The sequence below is a fragment of the Bidens hawaiensis genome, unplaced genomic scaffold (assembly GCF_021521415.1).
Source record: "Bidens hawaiensis isolate Kalapana, Puna unplaced genomic scaffold, B.hawaiensis_p1.1 tig00010124_1, whole genome shotgun sequence".
Taxonomy (NCBI): domain Eukaryota; kingdom Viridiplantae; phylum Streptophyta; class Magnoliopsida; order Asterales; family Asteraceae; genus Bidens; species Bidens hawaiensis.
Window position 1 is genome coordinate 173,057 of NW_027491763.1, and position 25,201 is coordinate 198,257.

Genomic DNA, 25,201 nt, shown 5'->3' on the forward strand with positions numbered 1-25,201 from the left:
GTGACCACCCTCCGGCGTGAGAATCAGACTAGATTGCTCTGAATATAAGTGTATATTAAGAGATTGCTAGATAACAGGATAGCAGATGATCTTACCATTCCAAGATGTTGGAGTATTTATAGCCGAAGGTAGGTTTCCTAGAAGGTACAGCCGGCTGAATAGTATTCATGTTTTACCAACAGTGGACTATGCACAGGCCATACTGGTTGGTGGATAGGGTACGGCCAACAGTAACAAAGTCGGCTGCACTATTCCACCAACTGTAGATTATGCACGTCCCACCTACTGTGGATTATACGCAGGCCATGCTGGTTGGTGAATAGGTTACGGCCAATAGTAACAGTATTCTACCAACTGTAGGCTGCGCACGCCCCTCAGTAAGAGTTGGTGAGTAGGCAGCGGCTAATAGTGACAAACAGTACTAGAGGGTGCTCCTCCTCGTAATGTTGTCGGTGAGCTGTCACCCTGTGATTGGCTCATGGGCTGTTCTGGTCAGATTGTCTGTCCTATCCATACCTTGGTAGGTATAGTACAAAAGATCTTTCAGAATCATACGGACTGGCTCATTTTGGCGGGATTGTTCCCGCTTTGCTCATTCCTTCATGTGACTACTGAAGTATCTATTATCTTGTGCGTGTAGCCCTGCTGTCTGCGGGTAGCCTTCCCTGATGGCTTGTATCCGCAACTGCGGGAACAGGCGGGGTACTTCACCATTGGGAGGCTTTCCCTGCGTGTACAGCTTGCGTACTGCGCGTAAGGTTCTCTGAGCATGGTGGGTCCTGCGGGAGCAGATGGCCTTTGCGCAGACGTCCCTGTTCAAGGTGAGTCTTGCGGGACCGATCTTGGCTCTGCTGGGACCTACCTCTTCAGATACCTCTAGTCCTTGTGATCCCAGCTTAATCTTCTTAACAATATCCGACATGTTTGGTTTCCTGTTTGTTTGTTTGTTTGTTTGTTTGTTTATTGAATCAAACGCTAGCTAGAAAATGTTTTGATTCTTTGGATTTCAGAGAAAGTGAATTTAGCACTTAATTATTCGCATGTCAACGGTCGTCGTTGAAAAGCAGAATAATATATATTATTATATTCTTCAATATATGTGGCCGACCACGACAGACACTTGCTTTTTTTCTTTTTCTTTTTCAATCCCATTTTCTCATGTTCTAGAAAAAAATTGTTTTATTTTACTGGTATAATTACTAGTATTTTAAGTAAATTACACGTATGATTATGTGGTTTGGGCCAAATTTTGAACATCGTTTCTAATGTTTAAAAGTTGTATGTTTAGTCACGCTTACAACAAACCTGTGAAGTTATATGACCCGAACGAAACCCATTGTTTAAAAGGATTTTAACCTGGAATTTGACCCGATTAGGATCCAAGAGAATACGGATTAACTCTTTTGAAACGAGATACTTATTGTTTCGAAACTGTTTGTTTCAAAAGAGTTCGATTGTATGGTAGACTAACAACATAACACTCAGGCTATAAGTGCACGTAAACCAGATCCATAATTTGCACGCCTTGTGAAGGGCAACGTGGCTAGTACATTCAGTTGTAGGCATACACAAAAATAGTAAAACCTATGGGTGATATGACTGACTAGTGTGTAATGTGTATCAAATTTGGTTACTCAAATTTGATTACTTCATTTAAACTATTTCCAGCATGATCGATAACTATATTAACCATATTTTGCTAGTGTATTATTTTCAAAGATTTTCCACAGGTGGTCAAAAGGATGGAAAGGATTGGGTTTATGGGCTTAAGGAAAGACAATTAGAGTGAGCATAGACTTTTCGACACCTAATCCTTGCAGTCCGATAATTTTGTGAAACGATGGTGGGTTTTTCTGTGAAATGTTTAACAAGTTATGATACTTGTAAAATATTATTTTTGGTACTTGTAATGAAACAAATGTTTGGTTTTAGTTTTTGTTGCGTATATTGTGTTCGATGACAGTCTCGCCTCAAGCACCCGTCCCTTAAGTTATGGGGTGTGACACTAATCATCTTTAGATGTTGGATTGGGCACTCTCTGCGGGTTTTGTATAAGCGGATGGACAAAAACCAGAAGAATAAAGTATAGTTGAATATGTATACGATTAGGCAATAGGCATGATCAAGAATAATTCACCTCAATTCTTGAATATGAGTAAAATGTAACTTGCGGTTCACAAATTATTAGAGTTTATCTGGATCATTAATCTCATGTTAGAAAACTGATTCAAGATGACTGGATCAATCTTACATAAGGTAAAGTCATCAGCTTTGTAAAGATACCCAATATTAATAGCAGCATAAAACCTCAAAATTTTAATGACTTGTAATTAGTTAAACCCAATTCAAGAATTTGCATTCATTTGCTCACATTGTATCTTTCTATGATGGCCAACCAAAAGTCCTTTGGTCCAGCGATACTAAGAGAGCATGGGTTCAAGTCCCGTCGTAATGAAAATAAGATATAATTTAGAGGTAGTTTTAGAGAGTTTAGGAGTTGGTTAGAGATCCCTAAGTTGTATGATAGAATGATGACGCGAACCAGGGGTGCGCATCTCGGGCGGACCGACCCGACCCGAAACCCGAAAATCATATATACAAGAACCGAAGACCGACCCGCTTGACTCACTTCGGTTATCGGTTAACATCGGTTTTGGCGCTCCAGGTAGACCGAAACGGACTGACCCGATGGTGGAAAACATCTTCAAGCTAGCTTTTAATGGAGGTGTGATAGAAGCCAGAAGATGGGGTGGAACAATACGAAGACCTCATGTCATCTTTGTGATATATGGACTATTAAGTTAAATTGAAAGAAGATACTTTGTTGAGAACACAACTCTATAATCTGAAAAGGTAAAAGACTCTTTCACTATTATTTTAAGTTATACGCATGCATTTTTGTAATTCCCAAAGCACTGTAATGTTATATTTATTACCAATTATATTTTACTACTTTTTTAATTTTATGGGTAAAGAGATGCAACTTACTTCACTCTCTCTTTCTTTATTATTGCTTATAATATATAATATATTTTTTCTTTCACTTTTCAAAACACAAAAACCATATCTCCTCTGTTCATGGACTCATACCCTTTTCAGAATTCTGATGGTCATGGAGCAAAGTGACAATTGAAAACTGGAAGCTTGTGATTTGCATCTAAGGTCACTCATGTTGCCCATGTAAGGTGAAAGTATGAACCCATTGGAGCAAAACTTCACCAACGCCGTCACCGAAAACCATGAAACCATATCCGACTTTCTATTATCGGTCTCTTTTGGTTAGTTGGGTTTTCACCGGTTCTGGACCCGAACCCGACCCGAGACCGAGTGCTTGCAAATATCAAGACCGAAAAAAACAGGGAAGTATAGGGTCGGTTCGGGTTCGGTTATTTTAGGGTCGGTTATGTCGGGTTTTTCGGTCCGGGCCAAATTCTGCACACCCCTAACGCGAACTGTGAACCTAATTAGGTTCAATGGGTCAACCCATACTTCTAATTTTTAGACATAAATATAATCAGTTTTAAAAGACCTTATAAAAGCTGATCACTAACAAACCCTAAACTAATAAATTATAAGCCTTAATTACTATGAACATGCATGAACTCCATAACTTAAAACTAGAAAATCAGTAAAAAGTTCATTTTAAATAGGTATCATAACACAATACAAGCAAGAATAACACAATACACACAAGAATAAAGCTTAAACAAATTAAAAGTGCAATATACATAACAACTTTATATGACGATCATATTGATAAAGGCGATTAAGTTGTCGCATGACCTCTTGGTTTACTGGTATAGTGTCCCCCTCACAAATGTGAGGTTGAGAGTTCAAATACTTACATATGCAAGGTAAAGGTAGACAATTTTGTTGACTAGGAAAAAAAAAAGTTGCTCCATGTAAAATTTAATAAGCATCGATAAATTATCATAAACTGAAAGTGGTGAAAACTAAGAACTAATTTTTTAAAACTATTAAACAATACTGATTCCATCAAGACAATTACTAGAAAGTAAAAATAAAATAAAATCAGTATAAAAATGTTGACAGCATCAAAATGGTCCTCTTGGATCTCAATCCTCCCTCATTAACTGAAAAAAAAAAATTGCAAGTGAATGTCAATATAGTATGGAACAAGTGAAAAGATCACTGTTAGATAATATACTAGAAAGTGTTGGAAGATAGATTCATACCAACCTGACATGGGGAGATACAAGACTTTGCACAAATATAAGGTAGTCATAATCAACCCTGAAACGATAATCCGAAGCATCGGAAAACCATGATTCATTTTGTTTGAAGAAACTTTCATCCTTGGGTAAGCTCAAGCAGTGTACAATATCACGATCTTGATTATTAATATAACCATGATCACGTGGTAACATTTCCCACGACTGTTTTACGTTGTACTTTTTCATCAACCATGCATCGGAATATTTAAATTCACCATATACGCACAAACATTCTTTCATAACTGACAGACGAGTATAATTAGAATAAGAATAATAGTCCATACACTTTTTATATCTTGCATCATCAGGTTGTGGGATTTCTCTAAATTCTTCTTTAGCTAAATCATAACAAACAATTAATTTCTTCTTGTTTTTATTATCCATCATAAGTCAGTGAAGTGCACCATTGCATAAGATACCAAACCTAGTACTAAATGCATATTTCAGTTCTCCGACGACTCTCCAAACATTTGATTTCAAACTCAACACTTGAAACCATGTTTTAGAATTACAAGGGACATCCTGGCCCCCTACGATGACCTTGTAATCATCTGTGGATGAATCATAACCAAAACCAAAAGCCCAATAAAATGATCTACCTATCCCATTGGGAAGTCTGCGTTGTCTTGACTCTCGGGTCAACGGATTTCCTACTACAACTGTACAACTCTCTCTAGAATAGATGCAAACGAGGCCATTGGAAGAACCAACAAGACAATGATGATCGGAGGAACCACAATATGTCGATGAAGTAATTATCCTCCTGCCAAGATTATTGTTGTAGCGATCTTTGTTACAACTATGGGTCAGATGACATTTAATGAAACCAGAACTAGTGAGTAAAGAATACCATGACTTACACACGCTCTTGTAACGGATCAGATCCTTCACGTCTAATTCGATCAGTATCTGCTCAAGAACATCGTCATGAACAACGTCTGCCATTGAAACTTGAAACCCTAGTTAACAACCGAATCAGAAAAGAGAGTAATATTTATTCCCGTGGTTAATTGGGGTCAAGTAACATGCATATTTGATCCACCATAAATAAAAAAATATTTATAGGTTTAGTCCATCGTTATGGGCCTTAGGGCTTGATATACATGTTGCATCTCTCTTTAATTTCAAACTAAGAGATTGTATTTTTCGACCGCGAATCTAATTTTACTAACCTTTTTAATTAGATGTAACGAGAACTGTTGGCGGGTTTGGCCTTCCCCTATGAAAAGAAAAAGAAACAAGTATTATATATGTGTTGAAATCCCGAGCGATCTCATGAAATTGTAACGTCGACCCATTTGAAAATATATTCTGGGTCCATCACTAACGAGAACTGGAGAAGAAATTTATGGACCGAAAAAAATCACAAATACTTTTTCTTTACAATTTCATAACACTTTTGTTTCAAAGTGGTAGATCAACAATGACATTTATAGTAAAAAAGAAACACTTAAACTGGATTATTGGAAGAAATAAAGAATATGACACATAAACGCTTACGGGAAAATGTTACTAAAGATTTACAAAAATTGTAACTAATGTGACATATACAACCATTCATACTTTGTTCAATGCTAGAAAAATAGTATAATCGACTGAAATAAGTTGATGGATTACATCTATCACCAATTACTATTCTTCAAAGCTCTGTTCATATAAGTCCATACGTAATTATAAACGATTATTGTTGCCCGTGAAATGGATGTATATAACGTATAAGAGCGTGAAATGCCACTACAGTTGCCTAGAAAAGAAAGACTCGGTGGCATGTTATGTTGAAAGATGTTTGGCATGTCTTCAAGCTAAAAATAAACTCCCAAAGCCATTTGAATACTTGCAAGAGATGGAAATACAAGTATGAAAGTGGGATAAAGTAACAATGGACATAACCACTAAACTTCCAAGGACACGGAGAGGACACGACAATGTATAAGTTATAGTGGATCGGTTGACCAAATTAGTACACTTCCTATCGATTGGAAAGAGTTACTTCATGGATAAACTAGCATGTATGTATGTGAATGTAATAGTGGTAAGACAGACATGTGGTCCACTATCCTTAGTGCGCCAAAGTTAGATAAGACTAAATGTCTAAATCCCATGGGTAATTAAGATTGTTAAGGTTCAGGCTAACTCTCTTTCTTTCCGTGTGTACTTGTCATATCCCTTCTTGAGACTTTCAATACATTTTATAATTTTATTTGATGTATTAATACCCTCTAATATTTGTTATTGTTTCTAGTCTCTCTTTAAAATATCAAATAAAAAATCTTACAGTTTATTTTTTTTTATTTTTTTATTTCTCTTTTTGTGATTATTGTTCTTTATCATAATAATAATAACAATTATTATTAAATGCTTTATAAAATGTATTCAAAGAATAATGATATAACATCTTTATAAGAACAATAAAACGTTTTGTATATTTTTATCTTATCATATCTTATCATATGTCTTTCATGAACAAAAAAAATCATTTGAATATTTTTTTGTTATGTTTGGGTGCGTAAGATAAATGTGACATGACATGAATAATGAATAACTTGTTGATCAATTCGTATGTTGTTTAATCTCTTTTATTGATTGCAAAAATGTGATTTTTATTAACAAAAAAAGGTACCTAAAAATTATTTTTTAAAAACACTAAAATAGAACAAAAAATATTCTTTTTAATTAAAGAAACATTTTTTTCATAAACAATTATTTTTGTTATTTTTAAAAACTAAATAAACTGTTTTATAATATGCAAATAATAATAATAATAATAAATAAAAGAAAAACTCTTTAAAGTATAAAAAACTATTTTTAAATAATAATGATAATAAAAGATAACAAAATGGCAAAGGAAAAACAAAAATGTTTAAATCGTATTAATGTAAACTTTAAGGAGGGGGTATGTTTAGTAAAACCGAAAGGGAGGAGGTACGTTTAACAGCACCCATTGTTAATTATGTTGTTAATTAAGATTGATAGCCCGCACATAACTTGAACAATACATAAAAAGATTTATAGATCTATGTAATATATGTTTAGATCAAAATCCCTTGATTTGCAATAGGGCCACATGTGCTGTGCATATATTTGTTTGCTTGAAACTTACACACAACCATGTGCTATGTGCATTATTTTGTCTCAGTTGATCATCATCAGGACAATTTGGTCACGTGGTAAACTTGTGGTGGCTTGTGTTTTACGGTGTTTAGACTTGTATTTTGGAACTCTTGTCTGATCAGTTTTACATGAATTCGGGCTAATACTTTTAACATTTGGAGCTATTTTTTTTTTACTTTGTAAGTTTTTATAATTTTGAAGTTAAATTTGAATTCGTATGAGATACAAAAACCCAATCAAATAAGAATTTAACTCGGTTTATTTAATGCGAATTAATAAAAAATAAAAAGTATAATCCAATTTAAAAGCATTTATTGCTTATATTTTATACATTAAATGAAAATGAAAATGAAAAGTTATTCATAAGGGTCGTTATATTCACACATCACCTCCATGGTTTGTTAACAACTCTATACGGTTCGTATAGACGCATACGATGTCCAAATAATTTATATGGTGTTTAAATAACCTATACCTATTCATAATTCAAAATCGAATTTGATTCTAAAATATTTAAATCATTTTAAAATTGAAAACCAAAATCGAATCTTTACGCCTCTAAATTTACCTTTTTTTTCTAAAAAGCAACATGCAATCATTTGTAACAAATCTATAACGTATGCCAATATTCGATTGAGGCATTTTTTAATTAAAACGACACTTGTTTTACCAAATCAAACCACAAATCAAATTAAAATACGTAATTAAACTCTGTACAGATCATCAAAACCAACCAAAGATAACAAGCTGGAAATTTTTATTTCAAGAGATTTATTACCCAAAGCTACAAATGAATTCATCATACAACTATCAATTTAGTTCATCAAAACTCATTACAATTATACTTTCTTTTCTTCAAATCCCAACCCCTCATCGATTATCCATCTCCGGATCAAGAATTCGAAAACCACCCGTCGCCCTCCACCACGCAATCACCGTCGGATTTCCACCCATATGTCCATATTTCATGATCAAGATTCAAAATTTACGCCTCGAGTTGATGCATAAATCAAGAAATTTTGTTAATTGCATAGTTTAACAGTGCAAGCTACTGCTTGTGCCCAATATTTGAGCCTTGCTTTCACTTCCTCAGGATGATCACCTACAAAAATTAAATTAAATCAAATCAAATTAGAAACCAGATCTTGCACACTTCATGAACATTTATAAAACTCGAATAATAAATTAAAAAATACACATTATATTTAATAAAATCAATAAATATAATCCACTTTTTAAACCACTTATTTATTATTTTTATGCATAAATACAATTAATAAAAAAAATTACCTATATAATTCGAATTCAAGTTTCGACAATAATAATCAGACTAAACCCGGATCTTGCCCACTTAATGTACATTTGTGGTGTTTGACTACGCGTTTAGATCGCAATAACTTTCTAAACGCGCATTCAAACACGATTAATAAATTACATTAATTTCACTTCTATACATTAATAAATTTAAAACTTTAACATATTATTCGAATTCGAATTTCAAACAATAATCAATAATGATCCGATTAAACCCGGATCTCGAACACTTAATGTACATTTGACCATTTGGGGTGTTTGCGTCAGCGTTTAGATCTCAATAACTTTCTAAACGTGCATGCAAACACCCTAAATAAAAATAAAAAAATAAAAAATTAAAGAAAAACTCACCAGGACTAGAGATCTTCCAATTAGCAATAGGAGCCGGAGGCGGGGACACAGTTTCATTAACCGACTCCGCCTCCTGCTTCTGCTGCTCATCAAGAAACTTCTGACTCATCGAATAACACAATTCGAGGGCCGGGAGCGTATTACAAAGCTCCGGAATCTCATCATAACTAAACCCAAAGCCCAAATCAAAACACCCTTTAAGCTCATCAAGATCTTCATCAGTCAAACTCTTGGCTCTCACAAGATCATCTTCATCTGATGCCTCAACATACCCTTCAAGAAACACTTGTTTCTTCTTCTTCCGGAACCCAGATCGAGGTTCTTGATCAATTGATGATCGGTTTGAGAATTCAACATCTGGGTATTGTTCCTCGTGGAAGATTCTTTCGGAAATTGATTCCATTGATTCGTATGAACAGCTACCCATTGTGGATTTGATGATGATTAAATCCCCTGTTTTTTATGGGATTCTGTTGTTTGGGGTTTGTAAAGTGGTTATGTAAGAGGAATGAGTCAGGTTTTAAAGACTTTGGAGGGTATAATTGTCATGTATGATGAATGATGAATGATGGATGATGGATGGATGTATGCATGTCATGTATGATGTATGTATCATATATAAATGAACCAAAATTTCCATAAATACCCCATATTTCATCAATTTGGTTTTTGTAATATTTATTTTATTTCATAATTTCGTGTTTAGCTATAAAATATCTCGAATGAAAATAAGCGCATTTGTTTTGTTTATAGAAAAACGCACGATATGGTAGATGAGTAACTATGGTATTAGTTTTAGTACTGTTTTTTTTTACTTAAGTACAAAAAAAACCCAAAATTTAATTTTATTTTAAAGATTTAGCTTGACATTTGAACTAAGTGGAGCTGCGATAAAATAAACTAGTCGATCTAAACTAGTTAAACTTTGAGATGGAGCCTGAGTTTAAATCAATCTAGACAACTGAGTTTGTTAAGCATCGTGTATCCTTATGTCAAATACATAGTCGTCCCCATCAATTATCCAAAAAAGAAATAACACGTCAAATGAATTGGTCCTTTTATAATGTACAAATTACCCTGCATCTTTTTTATCTCTTCCGCATTTTTTTGTATGTATAAGTATTTCAAATTTTCGATAAAATTTCTGAAGATTGAGCCACAACTTTTTATTCTTATAATGTTAAGAAAGTATTTTAGGGTTTTAATCTATGCAATTTGACAATGATTATAATATTGGTATGAACACATTTAGCTGAAGATAAATGAATTGAAACTATAAAACTTAATCTAGAGATATTACTAGTTAAAAATTCATAATAAAAACTGCTAAGTTGTAAATTATATATATATAATTTAATTTTCTCAAGACTTGCTAATTTCTTGAGTGTAGGGAGATAGTAATTTTGACTTGCTAACGGCATAATTCGATTAAAAATATGTATATCCCATTAAAAACACCTAAGGTCACTAAGTTACAAACTTACAATAGTAAATTGAAATTACACCAATTAGCTCATACTAATACATTATTTTCATTCTATTGTTTATCCATAAAACCTTCAAAACTTTGATCTCTTTTAAAAACCATGGATGGACATGCTCATCTTGCCTCTTTTTAGTTTTTCAAATGCTCCATAGCGTGACAAGAAAAATAGGATGTAGTAGCTTTTTTTTCTTATCAGGTGAAGACACCAAATAAGAAAACTCCATAAGGCCCGTCAATGTGGTTAAGAGAATTGAATTAAACTTGCACCATTGTTGGATTCTAATACAAATAAGTTTAGCCAAATTAGAATGCAAGAAGATACGTTCAATGGTTTCCAATAAATTGTGACGCATTAAGCAATCAATCGAGTTTATCATAACGCCACGCCTTCATAGTGTCTCCCTAGTTGGAAGCTGATTCAAGAAATCTTCAACTAAAGAAATTCACCTAAATTGACACCAAATTGCTCCACTTATAGTTTGTAGTCGGCACCAAACTATTGAAGCCATTAATAAGCAATCGTGTTGATGAGATGGAGAATCTCTGGAGCATCAAACTAATAATAGTTGATGGAAATTCTGTCTCAGAACTTGAACTCGAATATTGATGATTGGTAGAACCTGGGACCTATTACGAAGTCATAATGTTGTTAAGAAAATTTTACAAATGGATACCATGTGTCATATAAAAGATGGGATGTTCTAGAAAAGTAATTAATACGCGAAGATGATTTCATTTAGTACCAAAACAATTTAATCAATGTTTCTTGCCCGTTTCAAATCAATGTGAACATGAGTAATAAATAGACACGTTTCAAAGGAGGTAGTTGATTAATTAAATTGTCAATAACATTCAAATCAGTTTAGTCAAAGGCCAATACCTACTAATTTAATGTAATTTAATTTGCCACGTAACTCTAATTTGTTATTTTATCTTAGTTAAGACCGAAGGTAAATAGAATATGGGTATAATCTCTAAATTGGCATTAGAGAAAACGTGAAGACTTGGGCTAAAGACGGTAAGGTCTTAAGCTCAAATTTGATTCCAACCAGGTTTTATTGCAATGGACCTTGGAACAAGATATCATTGGCTTGGTCTACCCAAGGTTGTATGCAATAACGGGCGTATGGATCGCCTTTTTCCACTGGGTCACCCCAAACAACAGAGTTATATCCGTTTGTCGTTTAAAAGGGAAGAAAAATCTCATACGACCAGATTAGTAATTAAACGAATCTTTTGATGCCCTCTTAGGGTTGTATATTTGTTTGGATTTTTAGTCATTGGCTATTTACTAGTTTCTTTGTTATATAATATATATCCATATTGGTAAACCCACCAACCTGTCCCACATAACTTTCATTAGATAGGTCAAGTTCCTGAAAAATCATTCCTCATGGTTCTTGTTCGGGTACCATTGTACTCATTGGCTGCTACCAAAATCCGCTAACCCGTTTCATGTGTATTCACTCTAGTTTTTTTAGACGTTGGTTATTTTATTTAAACATGATCGTTCACACACAAATATAAAGGGGTGGCAGGTTTCATGGGATCGATCATATAGTTCTTCCTGATAAAGTAGTTGACATGAATTATCATTATCATCACAAAACACAACATGTTCTTTAATTAGTTCTTCCACGATTTTAGTCACGCTTGTAATCAAGTTCAGTTAGTAATCTTCGTTGATAATATGATAGTATACGATTTCAGTGTTAATATCGATACCGAATTAGATTTATGATAGTGAAGACAGAAAATAACAGTTATGGAATGAAAATGAGCTATTAAGTGTATCAAAATTTGGTTTAAATGTATGTTATCAATATATTTTTAAGGTTGTGAAATTAACTTTTTTTTCACAAAAACAATACATTTTTGAGCATTTGTTTTGATAAATCCTAGAAAAAAATGCACACATTTGATTTGGTTTTTTAGGGTGTGTTTGTTTACGTCTGGATGAGATCTGAATGGGCCAAAACTCTGATTCGCTCAGACATACGTATGTTTGGTTCCTCACAACGCCATATCTGAATGGCTGAATGAAGCTCTTAGCCATTCAGAGAAAAAATATCGCTGAATGGAAAATTTCCATAGTTACCCTCTTCTCTCTCGCGGCTTCATTACGCTCGCCATCTTCTCCTCTTCACCTGCTCCGGTAAGTTTTGTTTCTATCGATCTGATTCATCTACACTTGAACCACTGAATTCGATTATGCCAAAAAATATTGATTGATTGTGATATGGACGAAGGAGAATCGTGGAGGCGGTGGTAATGCGGTAAAGAAGGTAGCAGAGTCTGATTCAGAGTATTGAGAAATTAAAATGGTTTGTTTTGAAACCCTAGCTCATTGTTTTGCCCTACTTTTTAAAATTAATTAAATTCAGCAAATTTTTTTTGCAATTAGTGTTGATTTGTGAGTGTTCAAATTTGATGCATACTTTTGTTTGCAATTGGCTCGAGTTGAGATTCAGGGACATTCAGGTATATTGTTAATTAGTTTTAATGTGCGAATTTACAATTGGCCTTTATTTATCCGGTTAATATGTTTAGATTTGTTCACTATGCAGGGTTTTTTTGGGTAATAAGTGTATTTCCATCTCATCACGATAGAGCTGCAAGTTCCTTCATGGATCTCATCACGTAATCGAGTTGAGGTTCAGGGACATTCAGGTATATTCTCTCTCTTTTTTTGGAATCAATCAAGATTCAATTCAAGTGCTTATAATTTTGTTTCAGAATTCAGATACATGAATCACTGATTCACTGCAATTATGACACTTGAGCCAACAAAAATTACATGTTTTGAGTAATTGTAATATGCGTATTTACTTTGTGATTAAAAACCCATACAACGTGACAGTTATGACCTCGAATGTCTTATAATAAATTTTTGACCGATGGAAACAAGGGTTCTTTAATCCAGCGAAGAGAAGAGACCAATACCGGTTGTCTTATAATATGCTTTTGCATTTATAGCACCGATGTCTTTCTGTTTCGTGTATGCAAATAGAATTATGGCATGAGATTGGTAGTAGAAAGACAAGGTGTTCAATATGCTTGTGATGATGACAATGCCTTTTTTCTATTCTCAATGATCAACTTGCAAGTAGCAAATGGAATTTACATGTTTTCATTTTGTAATATTTTGTTTGTTTGTGACATGGTAAGGCTTAAATTGTAACTTTTTGTTTGTTTGTGATAGTGTGAAGGCTCAAAAAATCAAATATCTGTTTGTTGTTTGCTAGCTGCAAAATATTGGAGTTGTCAAGTTATATGTTGCTGAGATTCACGAGCTTAACCGGAGTTGGTGGTATTTTGTTAATGGGGCGCATGGTACTCAATCATGTGGACAACTTGCTTAGAAATACATTAGGGACCTGTTCTTTTTAGATGTTGTATAGTTTTTTCTACTTTTTTTTTGGTTTCTTTACATGGAATTAATTCCAAGTCTACTATGCATGTTGTTTTTGAATAGCTAATGTTACCAAGTAGATTGACATTGTATCTATGTTTGAGGTTTGCTAACAGTTTGGGATGTAAATTTCTATAGCAGATGTTAGCCTTCTACAACAATAGAGCTCTATTACAATTCAGTTAAACACATCCAAATTAAATTTTGTTTCTAAAGTCTAAATTGCCCGCGCAACGAGCGGGTTGAAAAAACTAGTTATATATATTTTTTTTTCATAAATGGCGTTATGTTTATTTGGTCAAGTTTTGTTCTTTGTAGGGATTACCCTTTATACAAACGAGTCATGTCAAAATTTTCTAAAATATGTTGTTACGAGCTCTGACTAAACAGATATATTTCATTCAGCACAAAATAGTTAAGAGGGGTAAAATAGTCATTCTGCACATTCATTCAGATGTCTAGCCAAACACACCCTTACTGGTTCAGCACTTACTGGCTCAGACTCTTTTAATCATTCAGACCTCTTACTGGTTCAGCACTTGCCAAACAGCCCCTTAGTCTCTGAGTTAGGAATTGAATTCTGGATGGAGATTCTGATAATTCTCCTAAGAGTTAATTACACGGTTAGTCTCTATAGTTTCTCAAAAGTAATATGTTTGAGTACTAAGGTTTTCAAGTAACATTGACTTCTTGCATTAATTTTATAACACACTTAGATACTCACACTACGATCATTAAAACTTAACAAAGAAGTCCCTCATATGTCTAACACGTAACGATATTTCATCTCTTTTGAATTAAATGATCCTTATAATTATAAATTTTGACCTTGTTTTCCCCATTTCCCAACTTCAAAACTGTCGGTCTTCCTCATTTCCCACCTGCAAATTCGTTATTGTCGACAATGGTTTTTTATAGATGTGGAAGTCTGGAAATAATCAAAACATCATGGACTGAAAGTAATCGTCGACATCTACTTTGTAGCTACCGCCAACTAGTAAATATATAAACCCTAAATTTGTCCACGACTAAACTGCAATCAACGCTCGTTCAATGGCATCTAATTCAGTAACAATAATTGTTTTATATTCACCAAATCAACATATCAACCTTACACTTTTCATAAACCCGATTAAAAAACTCTGAAAAGCTTCCTCCATGGTAACCTTTGAGACAAATAAAAAACACTAGATAATTCTCTGAAACAAATAATCGATATCGTCGTCATCCTTAACGAGATCGCACAAAAATCGAAGAACATAATAAAAACAATAAACTTTTTTCATCGCCTTATAAGAGACCGATAATACTTATGAATATATAACATAACCGAAATCGAGATCATCCTTTATAATTGCCCACATTGCGATAACTTTAGCCGCCCTAGTTTGGATTAGGAACAGGTTTGGGTATTTGAGGGTAGCACCCCTCTCTACCTTAGGTATACAAGGGACATTTCAGTTAAGTTTTAATGATCATTAATGTTAGTACCTAGGTTGTTATAAAAGATAAAGCATAGAACTCAACCCTCTTACTTAAAAACTTAAATACCTAAACTTGTTACTTATGAGAAACCAACTAGACTAATCATATAATTAACTCTTCTCACAATTAAAATGAATTGATGAACTTTGTTCCATAATTTTCAGCAATATAAAACATTATTTCAAAAAAAAATACAGTCAATCATTAATATATTTATGATTTTGTATATATTAAATATACCCTGCCAAATTAAATTTTTGGATCACCTACTAACTGAAAATAAAAATGATTGGAGTAGTATTTTATTCTATCTTTTATATACATTATTGATCGTGGAATCTTTTGATCCAATATCTAAGGGAAAATATAAGCATCAAACACATCTTGAAGTTAAATATTACAAAACATATAATAAAGTATAAAGTCAGTAACTCAAATATATGTTGTTATAAGCTATCACCTCATTTATTTCAATATATATTGTATTTTTAATTGTAAATAGGTAATAATGGGAATAAAAGATTTAAGGCCAACTGCCATGCCAGCAAACTTGTGCTGTCCTTTCTTCATCAACTTGATATTGTTATTTCACCAATAAAATTTAATTTTATTCATTTTCGTGAATTTATTCAAATTTGATTTCATAGCTTATAATATAATTATATATTTAATGTTATATGTTTAATTATATAATTAAGTAGTTCATTATAAATTGTATATCACGAATAACTATGTGTTATACCAAACTTTGCCTTATCATTAATATTGATTCATACGATGAGACTTTTAGTTGGTGATTTTCATATATCATTTGGTTGTTGTTTTATAAATAGTCTCTATTTATAGAACCCTCACAAACTTCGTTTCCTAGTCTAAACCATAGCAAAATCCACAGTCTCGAAGTTGTCTTACCGAGCTCATCTAACGTCTTCATAACTAGACAGACATATACATTCGACTATGCACCAAGAGACTAACTACAAACATCATTGATGAAATAGGTGTGTTTGATTTATTGATTACATTAATATTTAATCAATAATAGGTTTAATTTTCTTCGAAAAGAATAAAACATATTCAATAACACTAAGACCATGTGTAGTCATAAAGCTCCACTACCAGGGGTTATGCGTCACGTGGCGCCCAGTCAGATTTTATGGTTTTGTACAAAAACAGGCTGTAGTCATAACTCTCAACTACCAGGGGTTATGCGCCATGTGACGCCCAGTCATTATTAATTTTATTTGTTTTTTTAAAAACTAAATCATTTAAATAAATTAACATAAAATTAAAAATTACATTAAACTTTCAAATAAAAAATACATTAAACTAAATTAAAAAAAAAAATACATCAAATTAAAATAAAAAACATAAATAATACTAATAAAACTAAAACTCATTTATATTTTTCTAAAATTTTCGCTCGTCGATTGGCTTTAGAGATTGGACTATCGGGTCGTCTTCGGATAGCTCGTTTGATAAAATCTCGATGTCTTGACGGGCATATTGGCCGAAACCGAGAATATTTTGGTTGTTGTTTGGAAACATTTTGGTAGAAATATTTGTGTAACAAATATAAATTGGTATAGAAGTAGAAGGAGTGTGTTAAAAAAATGAGTTTGGTTTGTTTATATAGTATAAATATAATTAATATATATATATATATATATATATATATATATATAAATCTCAACGGCTCCAACGTCTAGTTTTCTTGATTTATGTGCCACCATGCGCGTTTTGTATACAACGCACCAAAAAAAATTATCATAACGCAGGGGGGCGGTGTACCCCTTCGTTTTCACCCAAAACGCTAGCCACAACGCTAGCAGTACACATGGTCTAAAACCAAAAAGATAACTTTGTGAACTAAATTGAAAGTTGTAAATCATGATTAGTGTACAAAAAAGTTTTTAGTGTGTAAAAAAGATCATTATATTTTCCGAAACTCTAGAAAGTTTAGTACAATATTTTAAGAAACAATATTAAAACATGGCATAAAAAGAATATTCTTTTCTATTTTTAATTAGAAAAGGTCAACCGCCGAATATGGGGCTTTTAAGTTGAATTTGGTAAAATTTATTAAGTGAGCCAATCCAACAGAGGTTTACCTGTCTACGTAGGTGACAAGTGTCCTCCAACACCTTTTACAACCGGGTCGGGTCATTTGAAGTGGTCCAAAGTGACAGCTCATCACATACAGCTGGAATAATATTGATGCTACATCATACATCATGCATGTATGTTTATTACATTCATATCATGATGGCCATCAAATACACATATCATATTCTACTCCACTCTCAAATTATGAACTCTTAAATCTCTCTTAAATTTAAGTAAATTTTACATTTTTCACGACGACCAAACTTTAGTACTTTACACTCGCTCTTTTAAATGAAAAAGTTTTACCTAGTACCTTGATAATTGACATGTTATTAAATACACGAGTAAGTTATGCAAATTATACTTCAAATTATACTTGCGAACTTGTAGTGTATATTTCACCTTTAATTCTTAAATATGGAAACTTACGCCTCTAGTTACTACTGTTCACTTTAGTTGCACGAGTTTAGTTGTTGACATGGATACCGTAAGATAAGATATTTATGTTAACTTCATGTGAAATTATAAGAATCGTCTAACAGCATTGTGTTTTATTTCACACCTTTAACATATATAGTCACACTGAATCTGTCTTATAAGATTTTAAAGTACGCGTTCTTGATTAAATATAATCCTTTCATGTAGCAATTACCTTCTTTGTATGCTCATATTTTTTATAAATAAAGTTTATAATAATATATTTTGTTACTTATATCTAAAACGACTCATTTCAACCAAAAGTAAACCAAAATTATAGCGGTGAACCTATTTGGGACCCCCCCCCCCCTCTCCCCAACAGTTAAACTTTTTTTAGAATAACACATTTTGACCCAACCTCGTTTAGCTCTAACCCTATATTAACCCAAACTCATCGCCCAAATTTGCATGACACTCAATTTGCCAAACTTCTAAAATCATCATTAGATAAGATCATAAACTCCTGAAAACTACATTCTCTTTGTAAATCATGAAAAAGAACAAAATAAATATAATTTTATAATGTTCAAAAGAAAGAAACCATAATATTCGATGTTTTGTTTGATATAGAAGAAGAGACATAGTGATGGTAATTGACTAGAGTTATGACCATAGAAAATGGATGGGGGCTATATAATGAAGAAGAGACAATGTAAGATCCAACATAGCACATGGAGGGTCACCATCGGACACCGGTCATAACCATTCGGGTGAACCATGTATTTCCCTTAGTCCCCACCACACCAAACCACATATTCATTGCACCCATCACCAATACAAACCACATGATACTACTCGTGTGGTAACTTGTGGTTTGGTTTAGTTTAACTTGTTGCTGACCCGTAATTTATAATCGATTTGATTTGTTTTGATTGGTGATTTGATTTCGGGTTATAGATATAGTAAAAGAGACTATTCTCGAGCTAGCCTGACCCTTATAGGGTCCATATTTTGTACTTTTCTGAAAGATAAAACGATAATAAGGACGATTAAAATAATTTTGTCGATTTAAGATGTACATGTTATTTAGTTTTCACTATTTTTAAAAGATTCAAAGTTTATCACATTAATTAAGCTAGGGAACAACTAGTAAAAACGTTGATGGTGTGCACCGAACTGGCCGCTTTACTAATTTATTTATTAGACGGTTTCAACAATCGAATAACTAAATAAATAACCTAATAATTAAAAAATATATAATTATATAAAAACTATACTTAAGAGACAGTAAATAGAATCAAAAGCATAAAAATATATAGTTTTGTTATCATTATGTCATTATGCAACCAATTAAATTATAAGAATTATCTTTTTAAGAATTAAAAATAAACGTCTATCAAATCTACTTCTAATTCTACTCAACATTAGGGCCGTCCAAACCGCTCGTCGCTCGAACTCGTTCGGAAATTGCTCGGAAAATGGTCGCTCGTTTTTTCGCTCGATTGTAAACGAGCCGCTCTGCTCGGTTCGGTTTGCAAACGAGCCAAGCAACGAACAAAGGTCTGCTCGGTTCGGTTCGGCTCGAATATTTATAATTTATTTTTATATTTAATTATATATGAACAAATATATAAATATATAGACAGAACATATAAATATAAGCTTACAATTTTTTTATTCCCTTTAAATTTTTCCTATTTCGTCAATTTTAAAGTTTTATTTGTTCCCTTCAAGTTTTTTGAATACTAGAAGTACGTTTACATGATCAATTTTTCTCACTTTAAACTTGCTTTTAATAAAACTTGCAATCTATTACACGTTTATTTAAACACTACTAATTTATTTATAAAATATATAATTTACAATCTTTAAACTTGTTTTTTATTGAAAATTTTAAAGTAAAAAAGAAATAAATAATGCTCGAAATTGCTCGATGTTTGATCGAAAAATGATCGATTCGATTTTGGCTCGTTTCGGTTTTTGCTTGGTTCAAATTTCAGCCGTTCGGTTCAGTTCGGTTGTAAACGAGCCAAGCAACGAGCAAGCGTCCGCTCGGCTCGGTACGGTTCGGCTCGTGAACAGCCCTACTCAACATTAACAAGACTTGAATCGTTACCTTTAAAGAGGGGACACCATTTAACTCACCAAGTTATCATTGAGTCTTTTATACACACACACAATCACGCTCAATTCATGTGTTCAATCGCAAAATAAATAAACTTGCTAGTTCACCCTATTGTTGTCCGTCAAATCCATACGAACCGAAGCGGCGAGTTCTTCGGTCCGCTCCATGTGTAAAAGCATTCTAAAATCATTGACTTGCAGGGGTGTTCCTTACACCTACTCCCCTTTTGGATATTTAGGTTTGAATGAATGTCCACATGTTCTAAATGTGCTCTAATGGTTTAAACTTTAAAGATATGACTGATCACATTTGTTACTTCATGGATCTTGGTTTAGTGTTTCATGTGTTAGGCTTCTTTTCAGATTTGTTAGGATTGTTACACCTAATTGAAAAGACAACCCTATAAATATCCATTAAAAGAGTTTTTAAGTTTAGGTCACGTTTTTTAGTAATTTAATACTTTGCTCCGAACAACTGTTTGTGGGCACGAACGACCTCACGAAAGAGACCATGGGCTCCTTTCAGTTTTAATTCCTTTACTTTCCTATCTAAAAGTATTAAACATATAGGCTATAGTACAAAAAAGAAATGAAATGGTGTCAGGACCAGCCCAGATCTCACTCTGGGCTTGACGAACGTTCAGAGCACGGTTTCAATGGGGTACATCCGTACATAAATTTTAATTATTTTAAATCGAGACATTAATTTTTAAATGTATTCTCTATGATCAGAATATTAATATGAATTGTTTTTTTTTTTACCATAATCCTTTTATATATGCACGTGTTACACACACACTAGTAGGAAACTCGTGCGATGTGGCGGCAACGGCAATTTATAGCACGGTACTTGCTTTTTCTTAGTTTATCAATCCTCTCGTGATATTTTGTATGGTATTTCTGTTAGTTTTCTTTTTTGTAACATTATTGTGGTCTACCGATTCCATGAGACTTTCTTGTATATTCTCCTCTTTATGTGCTATGTGTTTAGTATAGATAGATAAGGTAAATCACAATTGTCAGATGTTAAATTGATACATGAATTTGGCCAAAGAAAATTTTTTAAAACATTAGCAAGTGAATTTGGAAAAAAAATAAAAATAGAAAAAAATGGCCAAGTAAATTAGCAACTAGTCTGCTTATTTTTAGTTGGTTCAATTTTTATTATTATTATTATTTTGTTGTAAAGAGAGCCTAATAATTTAGCAATTAGTTTGTTTATGTTTAGTTGGACTAAACAAATCTGAAAAAAAAAACCTAGTAAGTTATGTTTAGTTAGGGCAAAAAATAAGAATTTTTTTTTATATATAACTCATTTTTTTAGCTGTCTTGAGCACTAGACATATAGATGACCCTAAATGATGCTATGTGTTGTGTATATTGCGCTATGAAATTTATATAAGAAGCAAAACATTTATTTTCTTTCTAGTGTATAGATCATTATGTTGTCTTTTGTTTTTGGAACAACAATAGATTGGCTTCAAGGAAGAAGAGAAACCATTAATTAATTCCTACCTATTTTCCTTTTATTATATATCTTTTCAAATTTTAAGTACGTGATATAGTTTCTATTTATTTATATGTATGAAAAACTGAAAAGAATTTTATAATAGCCTATATATTTTGGTTATGAAAAGTATATGCGAAAAAATATAACGTTTTTTATTTGGATAGATGGTGCAGGAAAAAGTTTGTAGTTACAATTGTCGGTTGACTAGGCACATTTTTTTCATGTTTTTTATCTATATTTATCTACCAACTTCGGCTTAATGAAGTAAACCATGAATTGGTTTAACATAAAAGAGAGATATTTAGCATCTTTAAGAATTTAATAACTACACAGTTTTAAATAAATAATCATATGATCATCTGTTAGTAATGAGTATGGGTGTCAGTCGTGTCGGGTTGGTAGGTTAGTGTGTTGAAATTCTTCAACCTAACCCGACACATACTTTATTCGTGTTGTGTGAATCTATTTAAATTCCTTTCATGTTCGGGGTGTGTTTCGGGTCAACCCATTTTACATTCATATATGAATATGAGTAATATCTATTGACTTAGTAAAATATCAGTTAATACTTGTATTCATATAAAAATTGATACTAATTTTTGATAAATCTAATTGTTTTTGTGTCTTTTGTCTCTCATTTCAAATTAACAAGCTTAGGTTCACATATTTAACTCAAGAAAAGTAAAGAAATGAAATAACTAGAATAGACAGTTAGAACTAACAAAAATGAAAATGTTAGGAACAAAAAGTAGATAAATGTAGTATAAAAAGAAATTAGATTTACTTTTAAAAGATTATTGATATATGAAAATTAAAAAACTAAGTATTTAACTTTAAAATTAAAATTTTTTTTCTCTCTAAAATCAAAATATTAACTTCTTTAAAATTGTTAAACGGGTTAACAGGTCAACCCACTTTTTAGTGTGTGAGGTTCGGGTTGACATGTTTAAAAAACGGGCTGTGTCTTCCAACCCAGAGCCTATATTTTTTCTTATCGGATTCGTGTCATGTCAGAAATTGACACCCCTAGTTAGAGGTGCACAAATCGGGTTCACCTTGAAAACCCGAACCGGTTCGGAACCGGTTTTTTTCACACCGGGTAGAAAATGAAACCGGTTCCAGTCAGCAACCGGTTCGGTTCCCGACCCGAACCGATGCCCAGAAATGCAAACTTTTAGGAACCGGGTAGGTTGGAACCGGAACCGGTTTTTACGTAAAAACCGGTTCCACCGGTTTTTTTTGAAATTTAAACATTATAGCCGTTAGGAACCGGTTCCAACGGCTATATAGCCGTTTTTGACCGTTGGAACCGGTTTTTTAACTATAAATAGGTTATCTTCTTTCTATAAATAGCAAGGTTTGTTTGTGTACTTGTTAAACCACTCCCAAAACTATAAAACACACTCCAAACCACGATTAACCTTAAACCGACAACAAATGGCAACCAATGATGACGTTGTTATGGTGATCGAAACAACAAGATGCCCCGATGTTTGGGTTCATTACGATTTGTGTCTCATGACCGACTCACATGAGTTGGCACGTTGCAAATATTGCTCGAAGTTTCTTAAAGCAGCGTCCAACTCGACATTACGAAAACATACGAATAAGTATTGTCGAGAGAAAAGAAAAATGGAAGCTAAAAAAACGGAAGAGGGAGAGTCGTCCGGCTCTACAACCCAAAAATAAGTATTCCCGGATTAAAACGATGGACTTTGTTTTTTATGTTTTAGTTGTTATGTTTAGTATCGTTTATGTTTTAATAATGTTTGTAATAGTTATTTTTTAGATGAATAAAATGTTCGTCGTTATTAAAAAAGTAACAAACAATTAATCATGAGTAACAAAAGTAATTATAATAAAACAAATCAAAACTAAATATTAGTTGAACAAGTTACAAATAATTTTACCAAAACAAATAATTACAACTCTTCTTCGTCTTCATTCTCGTCTTCACCCTCGTCTTCGTTATCGGAAGAAACCCCGTCCTCTGCCTCCTCATCATGAATATGACGCTCTATTGGTATTTCGTCTTCAAAGTTCGCCTTGTGTTGTACACGATCCACCGCATCCAAATGGTCCTTTAGGCAAATGCAAACCTCTAGAGACTCGGGAGTTAGTTTTGTTCTTCGCATAGATAACACCCTCCCACTAAGAGAAAAAACCGATTCGGAAGCAACCGTTGAGGCTTGTACGGCAAGCAAATCACGAGCCATGGCAGATAGAATGGGAAATTCGTTTTGTTTACATTTCCACCAAGCCAACAAATCAATATTGCGAATTTCGTCGACCGTTGCGCCCTCAACATAGTTTGCTCTACTATATCGACCAAGTTCGCTACTTGGTGTGTTTCCTCTTTGCCTCTTAGATGCCGATTCACGAATCCCATTCATCAAGTTTATAAGTGGGTCATTGCACGGCCTACCAGTTGTTGTTTTTTTCACAAAAGACGATCTCGTGCTTGGACCATACATTTGAAAATAATGGTCATAAAGGTCTTGAAGGTTTTTGTTGAACTTGTCCTTCGCTTCCGTCGACAACTTCGGGTCAATCTCGTGCATACCTAAGTTGTCGAATATTTCCTCAATCGTTGTTTCAACCCCATTAACATTCCAATAGGGGTTTAATGCGGCGGCACAAGTAAAGACCGGCGGTATGATTTCAAAATATTTTATGAACTTTTCTTTCATCACCGCAACAATATTTTCGAAGAGTTTGTTCTTCTCCGCAAAGCTTTTAAAAACACAAGACATATAGTACAATTCTTGCAAAACCCAACAACTAGTAGGGTAATAGACTCCCGATAATTTTGTTGTTGACTTTTTGAACACATCAAGATACTCCAACAAATAACCGACTTGGACCCAAACACTTTCCGGAAACATATCGGCCTCGCGTTCTTCAACAAGATTGTTATGAAAAGCTTGTAAAGTTTGGCGTTGGGCAAAAGCACACTTTAACATATGACAAGTTGAGTTCCAACGGGTTGGAACGTCCCAATTCGGCCCCAAATACTTTCTTTCAACCGACTTGCAATAGTTCTTATATTCAAGATGTCTTCTTTTACCACTTTTGAAGACATCTTGTAACATAAGTCTAAAGTATTTTAAATCATCACAAATGTGTTCATTGTCAATACCTATTTGGACAACCAAGTTGATGATATGTGCAACACATCGGACATGAAAAAAATCCCCAAAACAAGGTGGTGAATATTTAATGATAAATTTTTCAGCCGCCTTAGTATTGTTTGAAGCGTTGTCAAACGAAATCGAAAATATTTTATTTCTCAAGTTGTAAGTCGTTATAACTTCATCAAGTAGTTCAAACAATTTTTCGGCGGTATGTGGGAACGGGAAGTTTTCAAAAGCGATGGTGCGTTTCATCAATTGCCATGTCACCGGATCAACCCAATGAGCGGTGACACATATGTATGATTCGGGCAACCCGTGTGGTGCCGACCAAACATCGGTAGTTAAACTAACCATGGCTTCTAAAGAATGAAAAGACTCGATTAACTCTTTTTTAGCACACTCCCACAACCTGATACAATGACGTCTTAAGGTAGTACGACTTACATGTGTGTATCTCGGTTGTAGAGTTTCGCGAATCAACGACGTCAACTCCGGGTCATCAAAGTGGTTAAACGG

At 33.4% G+C, this 25,201-nt stretch overlaps 2 protein-coding genes across 2 annotated transcripts; both read right to left on the reverse strand.

The window, feature by feature from the left end:
* Window positions 1-4,625: 4,625 nt before the first annotated feature.
* On the reverse strand, window positions 4,626-5,180 carry LOC143534257 (F-box/kelch-repeat protein At3g23880-like). The gene has a single exon (XM_077028789.1). It carries the CDS (start codon window positions 5,178-5,180, stop codon window positions 4,626-4,628), a length of 555 nt encoding a protein of 184 aa, XP_076884904.1.
* A 2,826-nt stretch (window positions 5,181-8,006) lies between these two features.
* On the reverse strand, window positions 8,007-9,584 carry LOC143534194 (uncharacterized). The gene is made up of 2 exons (XM_077028748.1): window positions 9,012-9,584; window positions 8,007-8,448 (listed from the first exon to the last, which is right to left on the reverse strand). Exons 1-2 carry the CDS (start codon window positions 9,436-9,438, stop codon window positions 8,369-8,371), a joined length of 507 nt encoding a protein of 168 aa, XP_076884863.1. The 5' UTR covers window positions 9,439-9,584; the 3' UTR covers window positions 8,007-8,368.
* Between the last annotated feature and the right edge of the window lie 15,617 nt (window positions 9,585-25,201).